General features: G+C 41.6%; 2 protein-coding genes across 2 annotated transcripts in view; one reads left to right on the top strand and one right to left on the bottom strand.

Annotated features, from left to right (window-relative positions):
* Nucleotides 1-6,380, top strand: part of iqsec3b (IQ motif and Sec7 domain ArfGEF 3b) — a gene marked incomplete at both ends in the record, with an annotated part of 29,774 nt that extends 23,394 nt beyond the window's left edge. Inside the window, 7 exons of the mRNA XM_083974201.1 lie at nucleotides 1,279-1,418; nucleotides 1,583-1,714; nucleotides 1,885-1,984; nucleotides 3,023-3,181; nucleotides 3,290-3,382; nucleotides 4,514-4,560; nucleotides 5,958-6,380. Of these exons, the coding sequence (XP_083830327.1) occupies nucleotides 1,279-1,418; nucleotides 1,583-1,714; nucleotides 1,885-1,984; nucleotides 3,023-3,181; nucleotides 3,290-3,382; nucleotides 4,514-4,560; nucleotides 5,958-6,380 (1,094 nt within the window). The remainder of the gene's footprint in view (nucleotides 1-1,278; nucleotides 1,419-1,582; nucleotides 1,715-1,884; nucleotides 1,985-3,022; nucleotides 3,182-3,289; nucleotides 3,383-4,513; nucleotides 4,561-5,957) is intronic.
* A 3,621-nt stretch (nucleotides 6,381-10,001) lies between these two features.
* Nucleotides 10,002-14,467, bottom strand: part of ptprq (protein tyrosine phosphatase receptor type Q) — a gene marked incomplete at both ends in the record, with an annotated part of 33,155 nt that continues 28,689 nt past the window's right edge. The window contains 9 exons of the mRNA XM_083973279.1: nucleotides 10,002-10,039; nucleotides 10,127-10,250; nucleotides 11,672-11,807; nucleotides 11,999-12,144; nucleotides 12,845-12,970; nucleotides 13,130-13,264; nucleotides 13,546-13,622; nucleotides 13,788-13,878; nucleotides 14,276-14,357. Of these exons, the coding sequence (XP_083829405.1) occupies nucleotides 10,002-10,039; nucleotides 10,127-10,250; nucleotides 11,672-11,807; nucleotides 11,999-12,144; nucleotides 12,845-12,970; nucleotides 13,130-13,264; nucleotides 13,546-13,622; nucleotides 13,788-13,878; nucleotides 14,276-14,357 (955 nt within the window). The remainder of the gene's footprint in view (nucleotides 10,040-10,126; nucleotides 10,251-11,671; nucleotides 11,808-11,998; nucleotides 12,145-12,844; nucleotides 12,971-13,129; nucleotides 13,265-13,545; nucleotides 13,623-13,787; nucleotides 13,879-14,275; nucleotides 14,358-14,467) is intronic.

Raw genomic sequence — 14,467 nt, 5'->3', positions numbered from 1 at the left:
GTTTGTTCTTTGAACATCACTTTGCAAAAAATTACTTTTGTAAAAACTGAGAAAGTTCTCATCAGAAAACTCAAAACCCATCAGAGTTTTAATGAAAAGCGTATATCTTAATTCACCATATAATTAGAAAACGCAGAATGTGCCTTGTCTTCAGTTCTAACTAAAACAAAGTTTGTCTCTGAAGAGTCATTACCCGTTTCTGTAATTACTGCACCTCTGTGCACCTGGAGATCCTTAAGCTGCTTCACATAACTATAAGGCTGTGGTTGTTTTTCAGAGACATTGTGTTTATTTTGTTGTCTTGTCTGAATTAGCTGTCTCCTGTGCCCCACCACCAATGATTCCATTCATTGATTAGAGGTTGCAGGTAGTTGTGTCTACCTTTTGTGATGGTTTAAAGATACAATAGTTACAGTAACATGTCCAGCTAACAAGCTCACTACCTGGTGGGACTAAATAGCCTAAGCTTATGCTGCTTGTGTAAGTTAGCTTACAGTACAATCATTGTAGAGGTAACCAGTGGTTTCTCCAGAGGATCATTAACCAACAATAGTTGAAAACATTACAAGGTCATTTAAAAACACGTTGTACCTTTGTTCATAATCTCCAAAGACTCCTCAAACCGTATGAAATAATACTCTGTCTACTGAAAAATAAAACACATGAAATTAATTTCCCAAGTTGTGTCTCTGTTTCCAAATTAGAGATGTTAGCCTGTCAACAGGTACTTTGTAAAAAGATGAAAAATATTTTGAATGGTGTTGTTGACTTTCCACCCGATGGTAGAGGATTCTAAAAGCAATATAATGCGAACTATGGTGTTTTTAAATGACCACCTGTTGATGGTTTATTTACTTTTCAGAGAAACCAGTGGTTGTCTGAATATATGTCTAAGCCCTAACTGGAATTGTATGCCTAGGAAACACAGCTTTAGCTTAATCTTTTAACTCCATATCATGTATGACATAATCATAAAATCCCTTTTACAAGACTTAATTCAGTGCAAAAAAATAAATAAATCATAGACCATCATCATAGAGCTAATTTTAGCTTATTAGCTATCTGGCTACAGCTGATAAAATCTGGCATTTGTATTTGAACAGGCAAGATCAATGGTCACTTGAAATCAAGAAATGAGAAGCCCTGCCTTTGTGCTATATGGTACAAATTTCCATTGATAAATCTACCAAAGGCTGAGCTTTCCAAAGCGGCGTAGTTGGACGGGTAGGATCTGCAGTGCAGACCATTTTTCTCCTTGACATCCTCTTGTTCCTTCAGGTGTGGATGATGGAGCAGACATCCCCAGAGAGATGGTGGCAGGTATTTATGAAAGGATCCAACAGAGAGAGCTACGCTCCAATGAAGATCATGTCACCTACGTGAGCCGTGTGGAGCAGTCCATACTGGGCCTAAAAACTGTGAGTAATATCTGTATTTCCGTACACGTCTCTCCCCTTTTTCTCATTTCAGTGAGCTGTCCATACTTGTTTGTACAGTCTCCTTCCGTGTCATGTATTATTTCACTGCAGTCTGTCCTCTCCGCTATCTTGTCATCTTGATCTGCTTAACCTCGCTTCTGCAGATCCTCGCTGTGCCCCACAGACGTCTGGTTTGCTGCTGTCGCCTGTTTGAGGTGCCTGATGCCAACAAGCCTCACAAACAGAAACTGTCCCAGCTCCAGAGAGAGGTTTTCCTCTTCAATGACCTGCTGCTGGTAAGGTTTCACCAGCAAAAATATACTAGAAGTGACCAACTACAGGGCTCTAAACATGCCAGAAACCGCTTTCTACTGCCACTGAGAATATACAACAAATGTAACAGTGAGACATATTCAGATACAGCATGTTAATTCAGCTATGTTGTGTTTTCCTGTCTCAACTATAGATCCTGAAACTATGTCCTAAGAAGAAAAGCTCTGCCTCATACACCTTCTGTAAAGCTATGGGGCTTCTGGGAATGCAGTTTCACCTCTTCAGCAATGAATGTAAGATGTTGCTCTGCCCTGCAGCACTTTGTTCCCAGTGCAATTCCACCTTGGTGCCAGAAAAAAATGCTTAGCAAAGTGTCAGAGCTGTCAACAGCACTGTTGTCTGTGGAGTGTGTGTCAGGATGCAGGCTTTGCAGGATTTACCAAGAGGTCACCAATAACACAAAATGAGCTCCTTGCTGTCAACCTGCATGAACTATCTCACCGTTTTTTGGTGTTACTTGATTTTTCCATGGTAGTTTTCTACTGGGATTAATAAAAGGCAGCTATAAGAAATGATGCATGTAAGTGCTTTTGAACCATGAGCGTGAATTTTACTTTGTGGCAGCAGAGTCTGCAGTCTGGAGTCTCAGGTCAAAAAGTACAAAACATTCAAAATAATCGCTTATTAAGTGATTCAAATGTTCACGGCAGTTTGTGATGAAACAACTCAACAAATATTATTTGTGGGATTATAAATTAATTTTGACAGGAATGTCATTTAGCAGAGGAGCCTGTGAACTGGAAACAAAAGCTGAGCCTGATAGGGATATCATTAGATTTACAGATGTTTGATCAGGATCCAAGTTGTAGGACAAATTAAAAATGTGTCCTGACAACAGCACTAAATTAAAAATCTGAGCATCACAAAGTTATTATTATTCATGCTGAACAAAATTTCATTTGGTACAGACAGACTACGCCGCCCTGTTAGCATATAGATGTTTGTATGAAAAGCTACATTGAAAACCACTGATCCTGAGTACTTCTAAGCTTCCTTATACTTCTGCAGTTCTTCAAGAAGCCACTCCTGTCAACAAAAATACATTTGGTCATTAATATCAAAGCATGCTTTTTTTTTTTTTTTTTGCAAGTATTCTTAGCAGCAACATGGGGGGAAGTAAAAACTGCAACACTTTATAGGCTGAAGTGTTTTGAAAGATGCAAAGGTGTGGAAGATTCAGAAACCTATGCATCCTGTTTTTTTGGGTTTTTTTTTTTAGAATCAAAGTTATGGTGAAAGCTCTGTTCTCTTTTGCTGGGGTTTCTCTTCAGATTATGCTCATGGCGTCACCATGCTGAGCCCGTTTACCTCAGAGAAGAAGCAGTTGGTGAGCTTCTGTTCCCCGAGTGGAGAGGAGCTCAGAAAATTTGCAGAGGAGCTCCGAGAGGCTATCGCAGAAGTCAACGAGATGGAGCAGATACATATCCAGTGTAAGGAAAAGAAGGACACATGCGTCAGCTTATTGTGAATCCAAACACACATGTACTGTATTGCAGTGTATATTGCTGGTGGCAATCGTCTTCTTTCTGCTGTTGTAGGGGAACTAGAGAGGCAACAAGGCATCCAGCCACATGGCATACACACTAACGGCGGCCAAGTGGACACACACACAGGACACGGCTCTCCCTCAGGTGCTGGTTTCACTCACACAGCATGAAATGCATAACACAGCATATATTACTTATAAGTACTGTATGCGTGTATTACTCAAGGGAACACTGAAAATAGGACAGCTTCATGGAGGAGAGGCCCGTGAAAAAGCCCAAATAGAAAAGAGGGAATGCTGGTCAGAGGGACCGTCGCTGCTGCTTTTTTAGCATCAAAGGGAATAGTTCCATAGTGTAATATCACAAAGAGTCTTTCTACCATGGATTTAACTGAGAAGTTACAATTAGTGATATCTAATGGTATACATGCTGTATACTTTCACCTACGTAGACATTTTAAGGATGCACTTTTTGCTTTCTTACAGAGTCAGACAAGAGGACTAATGGAACTGTCTGCACAGTACATGAATTATTATTATTGATTATTTTTACGGTGGCCCTGAGAGCCCAGCGCACTGCTGCTTAAGAAAACACATGCAAAGACACAATCAGGTGGCAAATTCCGAAAACAGCTCCATCAATTTGATTGAACGCTTGCACTGCAAAAACTCAACTGAAGTTTTTGCAGGGTCACAAAAAAGTGACAGACTTGGCTAAAGCTAACACTACATATACAATAATCTCTGAATCATAATATATTTAGTCAGACTTAAGTCATATCTAAAGTCACGAAGCATGTCCCTCTGTCACTTTTTCTGTCACCAGAAATGTTTTTTTTGCAGCACATGTGTTGTCAAATTGATGAAGTTGTTTTCAGACTTTCTTGTGCATTTTGGTCTTTGCATGCGTTGTCTTATATTGCAGCCCACTGAGCTCTTGGAGCCACCGTCATTTTTATATACTGAACTATTTTCTTTGATGGGTGCAGTCACTTTCTGGGTCCTTGTCCTCATATTTGTCACCTTTTGGACAGAAGCAGGCTAGTTGTCTACCCTCTCTGCCAAGCTGAGTGAGTCGACTGCTGGTGGCAGCTTCATGTTGTAACAATGCTACAAACATGAGATCATCTCCAATCTAACTCTCAACAAGGCAGCAAATAAAGAATTTGTTCTGAACTACTCCTTCAAATAAATAACAATCCCCAGGACGCAGATCTGTTTTTGTGAAGCTGAAATCTGCCTGTTGACTTACAAATAGAGCTGTGTCTCCCCACAGGCCAACAGGATGTGTACGATAAAACCGGCAACAACAACACAGTAGAGGTGAGTGCCAAAGCTGCTCATGTCTCCCTCAGGTAAGTATCTGCGTCTTCAGCTCTGTGGGTGTGGCTTTGTATGCGAGCGTGTGTGCGGTTAGACTGGGACTGTGCCTCATCCTGAAAAGAAAGTCTGCTTTATGCTTTGCTTTTAAAAGAGCTCCGCCTGAGGCACATCCCCACTATGCAGCCAAGGATACAAAGGCCGCTGAGAGGAGTCTGCTGTATTGGTGCTACAAACAGTCTCTTTCTGTGCCTCATGAGTGGATCAGCAGCCACTCCACTCGCTACACAACATCCCTTCTTTCATCAGCTGCTGTTTGCGAGCCTTACTGTATAAGCCTTTGCAAGCCACCATAAGCCTGGCTGGCTCCTAGAATACCATCTACAAAGCCAGATAAGCTTGATACTGTTAACAGTCTGTTGAGTGTGGGTGGGTGTGTGTTTGTAAAACCAGCCCTTCCTTTAACTAAGCATAGTGATGGAAGCTGTTGTCCCCTCTCCGTTTCGTTCCTTTGCCCATTCCTCTCCTGCCTCCTGCCTCTCAGTCGGTCCCTTAGAGTTGTAAATTATTGTGTTAGGGAGACACCACGCCCTCGGTGTCACCTCTCTCCTCTCCTGACACTCCCTTTATCTTTTACTTTCTCATTCTTCCACTCGTTGACCACTCTCTCTCTCACACACACATGAATTCCACACTGCAAAAAAAAAATTCTTTCCAAGAATATTTGACTTATTTCTTGTCAAAATGTCTCATTTCTAGTCAAAGCTAAACTCTTTCCACTTAAAATAACACTCATCACCTAAAAATGAACTTGTTTTTAGATCATTTTCATTTGTTTCAAACGTATTTTCACTTGAAATAAGTAGAAAAATCTGCAAGATTTTTGTGCTTGTAATAAGAAAGAAAAATGTGCTCCACTATCAGATTTTATTGTTACATTATTCTTATTCCAAGTGAAAATATGCTTGAAAAAAGTAAAAAGTGTCCAAAAACAAGCTACTTTTTATATGATGAGTCTTATTTTAAGTATAATGAGATTTGTTTTGACTAGAAATTACATTTTGACAAGAAATAAGACAAATTTTCTGCAGTGCAAAGTGTTCCCGCCATGATCTCTGACCTAAATCTCGTCTTACTCAGCATCCCCTTCTCTCTGGGCTGGTGTGTGTATGTGTGTGTGTGTGTGTGTGTGCGTGTGTGTGTATTGTTAAAAAAAGTGACAGAAATCATGTAAGAGTACATGATTGAGAGAAAAAGAGTGTGTATTTTGCTTGCGCTCGCTGTGCATACTACCTACCTGCATGCCTGCATGCCCATGTGCGTAACACACCAGAGGGCTGCGTAGAGGCTGCGTTCAGGCTGGTAACTCCTCATGCGTTCTCTGACTGTTCCTAAACTAGGTGTCAATTCACAACAGGCTGCAGACCTATCAACTGAGCCAGCCCAGCATTGAGTCCTCCTCACCTCTGGCCCTGGCTGCACCACCCGCCCTGCTCAGCCCCGTCCAGCCCGGGGAGCTGCGCCCAGAAACGCTAATCCAGTGCCAGCAGATCGTCAAGGTGATCGTGGTGGACCAGAGCGGGCGAGGGCGGATGGAGGCCTTCCTGAGCCAAGGCCCGGCCACCCATCAGCTCATCCAGTCCGCCATGTCCACGCCCGTGCGCGTCAGAGAGGGGGACGGCCCTCAGCCCCCCCTTCCGCCCCCGCCTCCACCTTACAACCACCCCCACCAGTTCTGCCCCCCTGACTCGCCCATGCCCCTCCACCACACCATGCCTCTCACACGCAGGCGCAACTCCAGCGGCTCCCGCAGTATCGTCTGAGTCGTGGGGTTCTGCTCTGTGAACCCTGGAGGGAAGACAGTACCCTCACAGTCAAACACACACACACACACACACACACACACACACACACACACACACACACACACACACACACACATATATACACATATACACACATGTTGGAGCACAAGTTGACTCACTTTGAACGGTAAGATAAGAACATTGAAAAAAAGAAATAAGGAATATACTTCATGAGTTGCATGAAGTAACAAAGGAGAAGGAAACCAACGAGGATCTGATCCCAGTCTTGACTGAGCAGTGATGTTTTTGAGCACAGAGTGGTTTCTGTGCCATTCCTTCGCGTCCAACATGCCACCTTGTAGCTGATGATGTTGTCCGTCTAGATTTCACGCTCTTTACAGTAAGAGTAAGAGACCCTGTGACTTTGCATTTTTAAATGTCACCCGCCCAGCAAACGTATACGTGGGCTAACGGCTGTGAAAACCGAGGGACGATGTCAGAAGAGCAAACTCTCGCAAACACTGAAAAGGACACGGGGGGGTTGCGTTGTTAAATAAGACGCAGCTATGTTCTGTTTCAAGATATATTGCTGTTAAGTTGACACCTCCTTGTTCGGTTCAGGTGTTCAGTATTAGATGCCACACTCAGTGAATGATTTCACCACAGCTAATAGAGCTTCTCCACTCCACATGATGCGGAGGAGCAGGAGAATCCTTCATTTTCTAGAGAGCAGAATCTCATTGTGTGCGAGGAGGAAGGCAAATGAAAAGGTAAAAGGCTTTAACATCTCTACCCTGTCACGTTTGGTGTAGTGTAGTAAGCAAGGAAGGTGTTACTCACTAAACCAACCTGAAACCATATCATGACGACAATCAAATTTTTTTGTGCTTCTTTGCAGTGTTTTTTTTTGTGTGAGCAGGTATCTTCACAGTCGTGTGTGTGTGTGTGTGTGTGTGTGAGTGACTGCCCTGATTCTGTGGCGTTTTGTTCTCACAGAGCTCAGGAAAGGATTTACTGCATTGTTACATGTAATATCTGCACCTGTGTTGTACTGAGAGCTGAGTGCTTGTGTACTGTGTGTTCAGTGTGCTTACTCATGGGCAGCAGGGAGAAGGCCTGGTAATTCATCCAAAGCAAGGCTTTAAACAAGCAGATACAGTCTTTCTCCTCCTGTACATTCACTCCCCGTAGGTTGAACAGTGTGAAAATTCATGTACCCTTTGGATTTTGGCAATGTATCTGCCCAGAAAACTCTTTAGGTTTAGTTTTTAAAAAATGAATAAAAATTGCTCCACACAGGGTATTACTACAGAGGTCACCTCACTCCCCTCTCATGAATTTTATTTTTCCTTACACGCTGAAAATCATATAGTATATAAGCTGAGATTAATTCCTTTACTGAATGTTAAATCAGGGGAAAAAACTGAAGATGTCGAAGGAATGATTATTGATTTTATCAGAGTGTTTGCCTATCGTGGTTTTTTTTTTTTTTTTGAGCTTGAGCCAGTTTGTACAGCAGATCACAAATCATCTAAATGAGACACACCAAACATGTCTTGTACCTTTTGCACCACAGAATATATTGGATATATTGTAAATAGATGATATAGATTTATTCTGAAAAAAGTGGTTTGCCCAGTGTGTGTATCTACGTATGTATTTGTAAAGAGAAGATCTAGTTTAAAAGAAAAAAAGGATATTATAGATATTATAGTTATTATTATAATTATTCACATTTACTATTGGAGGAGGGGGGGTGGGGGGGTTGGGGGTCCTAAATCCTACTGCTGCGAGAGACGGGAAACAGGCAGCTTTTATAGAATTCACTCCAGTTACCATGGTAACACACACTGATATTATTACAGATCTACATTCATCATTAAATTACCATGTCATATTATTACAGGATTACTAAGAGATGGCTGTGTCACCTGCTAAGGTGTGTAAAGGGCTACGCTGTATTAGTGAAAACGTACAGTAAACCACAGGTCATAAACGCACACACACACACACACACACACACACACACACATACAGTACACACGTCCATGATGATATAACACACATGCACATTATGCTCATACAGCCACAAAAACACACACATGTATGCATACAAACATGCACATAGCTGCCAAAGCAACAGTGAATCCAGCTTAGATGTCACCTTAGAAACTGCTTGCTTTCTCCAGTCGGCATCCCCACTTTGTTTACTGTAAACTCTGACTGACTTGTTCTATACAGCATGATATTGTTTTGTTTTTTTGCTTTGCGTTTTCATTTGCAATACAAGGGAGGAGTTTGATTATATGTTTGTACCATTATTGTCGAGGCATGTTCGGTTGATTGATGTCATTTTCTCCACTCTCTCGCTATACTTCCTCCCCTCTTTCCTGCCCGACCCCCTTTATCCCCCCAACCCCCTGGCTTCTCTGTGGTTGTCATGGAGACGCACCAATCTGCATCCTCACTGTGGAGCGCTGTCATTAATCTTTGCACCCTCACAATATTTATAAAAAGGAGATTTCTTAAAGATCAACATGTTTACTAATGGAATATTTCTAATTTTTTCTGTTTAAAGAGAATGAAAGAATAAAGTAGTTTTTACTCTCTGTCTCAGACTGCTGTGACTGCCCTGAGCCTCGACTGCTTTTGATGTCAGTGTTGTCTTCAATGCCGTCTGTGTCTGTTGCTCTGCCCGCCGCCTCTCTAATGAATGAATCTGCACCAGGTGTGTTAGGAGCACAGGGGAATGAAGGGCTTTACGGGAAATCAGTCTATATTGTGGTGCCTGTGTCCTCCCAGCGCACCGAGTCTGAACTCATTCATCTGAAGATGAGGTCAGTCCCAGAGCAATATTGAATCTGACACTACTTGTTGAATGTCTGAGTCTACTCTGCACATGAATGTGGGTGTGTGCGTGTATTTAGAGGACATCATTTTCCACAAGAATCTTATTCTGTCTAAAAGGAAAAGACCAGTGAGTTGGTTGATCCGTCATTTCATATTTTAACATCTGAATGGCTGGATTTGATGCGGTGGGGAGTCTGATGAGGAGGCTCTTAAGTGTTAAGTATATCAATGCCCGGAAAAAAAATACAAGATGCTTTATTTCTGCAATCACACGTGAGAAAGTCCTGAACAACTCCTCGTCACAGACAGAATTACAAAGAGATTGAAAAAAACAAACCATTTTGGCAGAATAAATTATCTTACAAAAACCACAGATGATATCAACATGATACAGTAATTACAATATGCAGTGAAATCGATCTGTGCAAAGTACCTGCAGGCTTATAGATGCGACAGAGCTCTCACCATCAACTCATAATTTCTCCACTGTCCCTGTTGTTTCTGAAATTCTTTGTCTCCCTTTTGTTTCTCTCACTCTCTTTGAATAATAAGCAGACAAGAGGCTGAATAAAGGGAGGATTGAGCTGATAAAACTGGTGGAAGTGGAGCAGCTAAGTCTAAAGTCGTGTTACAGACCGTTCAGCTCAGACTGTGTTGTTCACTTCGCGTTTCTCCTCTTGCTTCCTCGTCCCTTGCGTGGTGGAGGTGGACCTGTCTGGGGGTCGGTGCACAGGTCACGTCCCAAAGAGTCTCGTTATTCCTCAGGTGCAGGTGTCCCTCAGTTGGTCCTTACATAGTGGTCTCTTCCCATTCGAGCTCAACATCACCTAGAGACCGGGACAAATGTGTGGAGTGAGCACTCTGCAGCCGGGGGAGCGTGTGTCTCTTTGAGAGTGTGTTTGTAGGTCGTTTACCTTCCATGGCGTCCAGAGAGTCCATTTTCTCCAGAGCAGAGTAGCTGACAAACCAGATGGATTGGCTGTTGCCTTTGTTGTTGAGAAGTTCCAGTGTACTTTGATGCAGGAAGATGTACTGGGCCTGACACACAAAAGCAGAAAGAAAGACAGAGTGTAGCCTTTGATTTTCACTTTATTAATCCTGCAGTGGCTAAAACGTTAGTTAATTAGGTTTAGTATAAAGTCCTCTGGTAGCTGATGCTGACCTTGTAATTGCAACATTTCGGGTTTGACTAAAGCTTTTCTTTTTTTTTTTTTTTACCAGTTTCTATTTTCAAATGTCAAATAGAGGCAGAGAACAGACTTACACAATAACAGCAATATTGAGAATTAATTAATTTCTAATTGAGGATTGCTTGATATTTAAATCTTGATTTGTATTTTAGGACACAAATACATTTTCACAGCTTGCTAACAGCACACAGATATTTGCAGACTAAAATAAACTAGACTCATTTGTCATATGTAAAACATTTTGTACCTTCTTGCTGCAGCTGCCTCAGTCATGTATGTAGGGTACAGCATACTGTATGTGCCAAGATAATTCATTGAAAGAAAAAATACCTTTTCACAGATTTTCCACAAAAAAAAGTGAAGAGGTTTAATATGTAAAGCAGCATGAGCCAAGAGATGACAAGACAGGTTTTTAATACGGCCTCCGTCCTAATTCAGTTATCTATAAAAGTGAACACTGAAATGCTCATGTAATTGTCATCCATGATTGTTTTAAATATGATACCTCTGTTTGAAATGATGGACTGTTCACATTTGCCTTTGTTTTTACTTCCACAAAAACAGTTTATGTAATATACTTAACTTATGGGTTTGTTAAAAGCAGTCTGCAAAGGCACTGTTCTTCACTTTCTCCGAAACAACTGATCCGAATGATGGCCTCATAAAGCCGAGGTCCTTGTGTGTGACTGAACGACTGCAGTAATAGCTGGCACACTGAACACTGCTGTCTCAAACAATCATGTCCTGACTGGCTGCTTTTGGTTTTACCCTGTACTGCAGGCTCAAACCGACTACCAAAGTGTGTATGCAAAGAGATGTAGAGAACACCAGGAAATGAAATAAAACTACTGAGAAGAAGCACAGGCACTACGCAGAGGGTCCCTGCGGACACTGAGGCACTCACCAGTGGTCCATAAGTAATAAGTGAGTGGGATAATTTTAGGATAGGTTCATGCTGCTTGAAAATGGGGAATCCTGCTCAGTGTATAACTTTAATCCGCTGCCAGATCATTTCCTTTGTCAAAAAGGAGAAGTTTCCAAGTATTTCCTCATGGGGACATGAAGTAAAAAGTAGGACAACTTCACTGCCATTTGTCATACCAGTGCATATTCTTGTCTTTGATGATACTTAAGTGCACTGGAACAAGTTAAGACAAAATACAGTTTCTTGTCTTTTTATTTGTACTTCTTTATTTGTTCTAGGTTGTGGAATTTAAAAGATATGAATAAAATATAGAGTTGTTATTTTCTTTTTAAATGTGAACTCACCAGATTCTGGACCATACACATCCTTTCACTGCGCAGTTCAGCCACCAGGCCGTAAATATCCACAAAGTCGTGATCTCTGACGTGCTGAATGAGGTGGTCTAATGCAATAAACACACCTGTTCTTCCCACACCAGCACTGAGGAAATAGTAAGAACACATCATTACACTCTGTGATGCTCTACTGCACCTAAAAGGGCTTTTTTTATTACTTATCTGAAGGTTAAACACAGTATAATCGGTTTACACTGGCCGAAGACAATAAAGTAATTGAGGCCATTGCTACTACTTATGCACTGTTAGTGCGTGGCCACTGAGGTGCAACAGTACCTGCAGTGAACCACTATAGTGGTGTTGTCGTGCCTGTGGGCTCGGACTGCTTTAACAAACTTAATGAGAGTGCTGCAGGACTCTGGGACGCCATGCTCAGGCCACGATGTGTAGTTGAAGTGGCGGACCAGGATGTAGTGTCCATGCTGCACAGAGGAGGCGATGCAAGAAATATTATTATATTATGTAAATTCCAGCATTTGCAGAATAAACTAAGACGGTGTGTAGTGATTAAATTGCATTTACATACTAATCACATTAACATAAACCATTATTACAACAACATTTCCATGCCATGACAAGACGAAAACAAATTGTAGAAAAAGATCTGCAGGTGCACTGGGTGACATGCTCCTTACAGTATTTAAGATTAACAGTCCATCTCAACACACCAGCGCAGTAGTTGTTGAAATGTGTGTTTTTAGAAAATCATTTAGAAAAACTATATACAGATTTTATAGCTACATTATTCACTGTAACCTGTTTGTAGAATCTATGGCTTCAGTTGGATTGGATGAAACTGGGAAACAACAGACAGGCCCGGGAATTGGTTTTGTAGACAATAAGAGAAATATAGGTAGTTTTAACCTTGAAGTGGTTTTGTTATATTGAATGGACATAGGGCAAAATTGCCTTTGTTTTATATTTTTCAGTTAAATGTGGAAAAGTATTAATTGGCAAGAATAAAGTTGTTATTGCCTGTTTTTTCTGTGTTTCAGGATTTGCAGTATGTACAGTGTGTGTGTGTGTGTGAGTGAAAGAGAGAGACAGAGAGAGAGAGAGAGAGAGAGAGAGAAAGAGAGAGAGAGAGAGAAAGAAAGAGAGAGAGGTTATTAGCTAAGTTACCTTCTCTACTTTCAGGGTTCTGACAGTCCAGTCAGGAAGGACTTCCTCTGAAACTTTTGAGATGAGAATGTCACTAAACACTGACATTGGCTTGTTGTCCTCGGGCCAGTACTTGTGACACCGAATCTGAAATGTCAAACACACACAAACGCACTCTTACATTAGATCTTCAAAGCAGATATAATCTTTCTCGTTATAGTGTCTAATGGAGCCCAAATGGAGCCCAGCTTGTCCTCTGAATGATAATACTAGCGCTCTAATAAAGTGTCAAATATTATGACGCACTCTGCCTTTCTCGTAACACTGTGTGAGCATGGCTATGGTGCGGGTTCCGGTTTCCCAGATCATCCTCCAGAAGTCAGCCACTGTGCCGGGCAGAGGACCCTGGGTGGCTAAGAACTCATTTGGACACAGGTAGCCCTAGAAAAAACAGAGAAACACACAGATGGAACTTTATGTGCAAGCGTATCTATCTATCTATCTATCTATCTATCTATCTATCTATCTATCTATCTATCTATCTATCTATCTATCTATCTATCTATCTATCTATCTATCTATCTATCTATCTATCTATCTATCTATCTATCCAACCTGTTCTATTTGAAACAAATGTGTCTCACGCCTGCAAAACTACTGTCAAATGGAGGCGACCCTCCAGGTTAACCACCGGCTTTTAGCCGCTGAGAGCTGGTACTCACTGAGACGAAGCTGGCGTTGATGTAGTCAGAGCCTGCGGTGCCCGGTTCTGACAGCAGTTTCACCCGGTTGTTGTTGTCTGGACACACAGTATAGTGAGAAGAGTGTGGCTGAAATGTGCGAAAGGCAACTGTGCGAGTGGTGATCAAATCCACATGCGGTTGACATTGGAGCTGAAAACACGAAGGTGAATTTGGTGTAGGTTTCATGAGCCTGGAAGCTAATTATCAGCCTGATCACTTACATGGTTTGATGTTGGGGAAGCGGTTTTTGGATTTGTTCCAGGGCAGGTCAGCATCTGTGGTGGCCAGATCCTGCAGCAGCTTCGGGAGCTCCTGGGATATTAAGATGCAAAATGTCATTATTCAAATAAACATGTAGCTCACATTGATGTTATATTCCTAATTCCTGCAAATAGTGATTTCTTAAAATGTTTTTTCAATCCAATTTATTTTGGCTTGAAAATACAAGTACAAAGTAACCCATTCTTAGACAAAATTATACCAAAATACTGTAGCACTGCTTTGTTTGCTTCATCATTTTGCATGCATTTTAACCGTACTGCACTGAATTTGACTCATCCCTTCTCTGTGTGATGTTCCTTCTCTACCAACAGCAGACATTCCCATGATCCACTTTGGTTGATTTCCTGGTATCCCAATCTATTTTATATATCATATATACGGGCAGATGTTTGATAAACACGGGGCCAGGTTGTAGGCAGACACTCACAGCAAACTCCTCCTGGAACTTGGCATTGTCATTGGCACACAGATCCTCTACGTGCTGCAGAAAAGACTTCTTGTTGACAGGCCTGACAGAGAGTGCGGAGAGAGAAACACACTGAATGTAGAAACAGAGAGGAGGATACAGAAAAACTCCACAGCGTTATGCTATTTTCTGTAAACTTATTCTAGGTCACAA

Source organism: Trachurus trachurus (genome assembly GCF_905171665.1).
Source record: "Trachurus trachurus genome assembly, chromosome: 6".
Lineage (NCBI taxonomy): Eukaryota > Metazoa > Chordata > Actinopteri > Carangiformes > Carangidae > Trachurus > Trachurus trachurus.
Note: the sequence above shows the minus strand (reverse complement) of the source record. Positions and strands in the feature narration are given on the sequence as shown.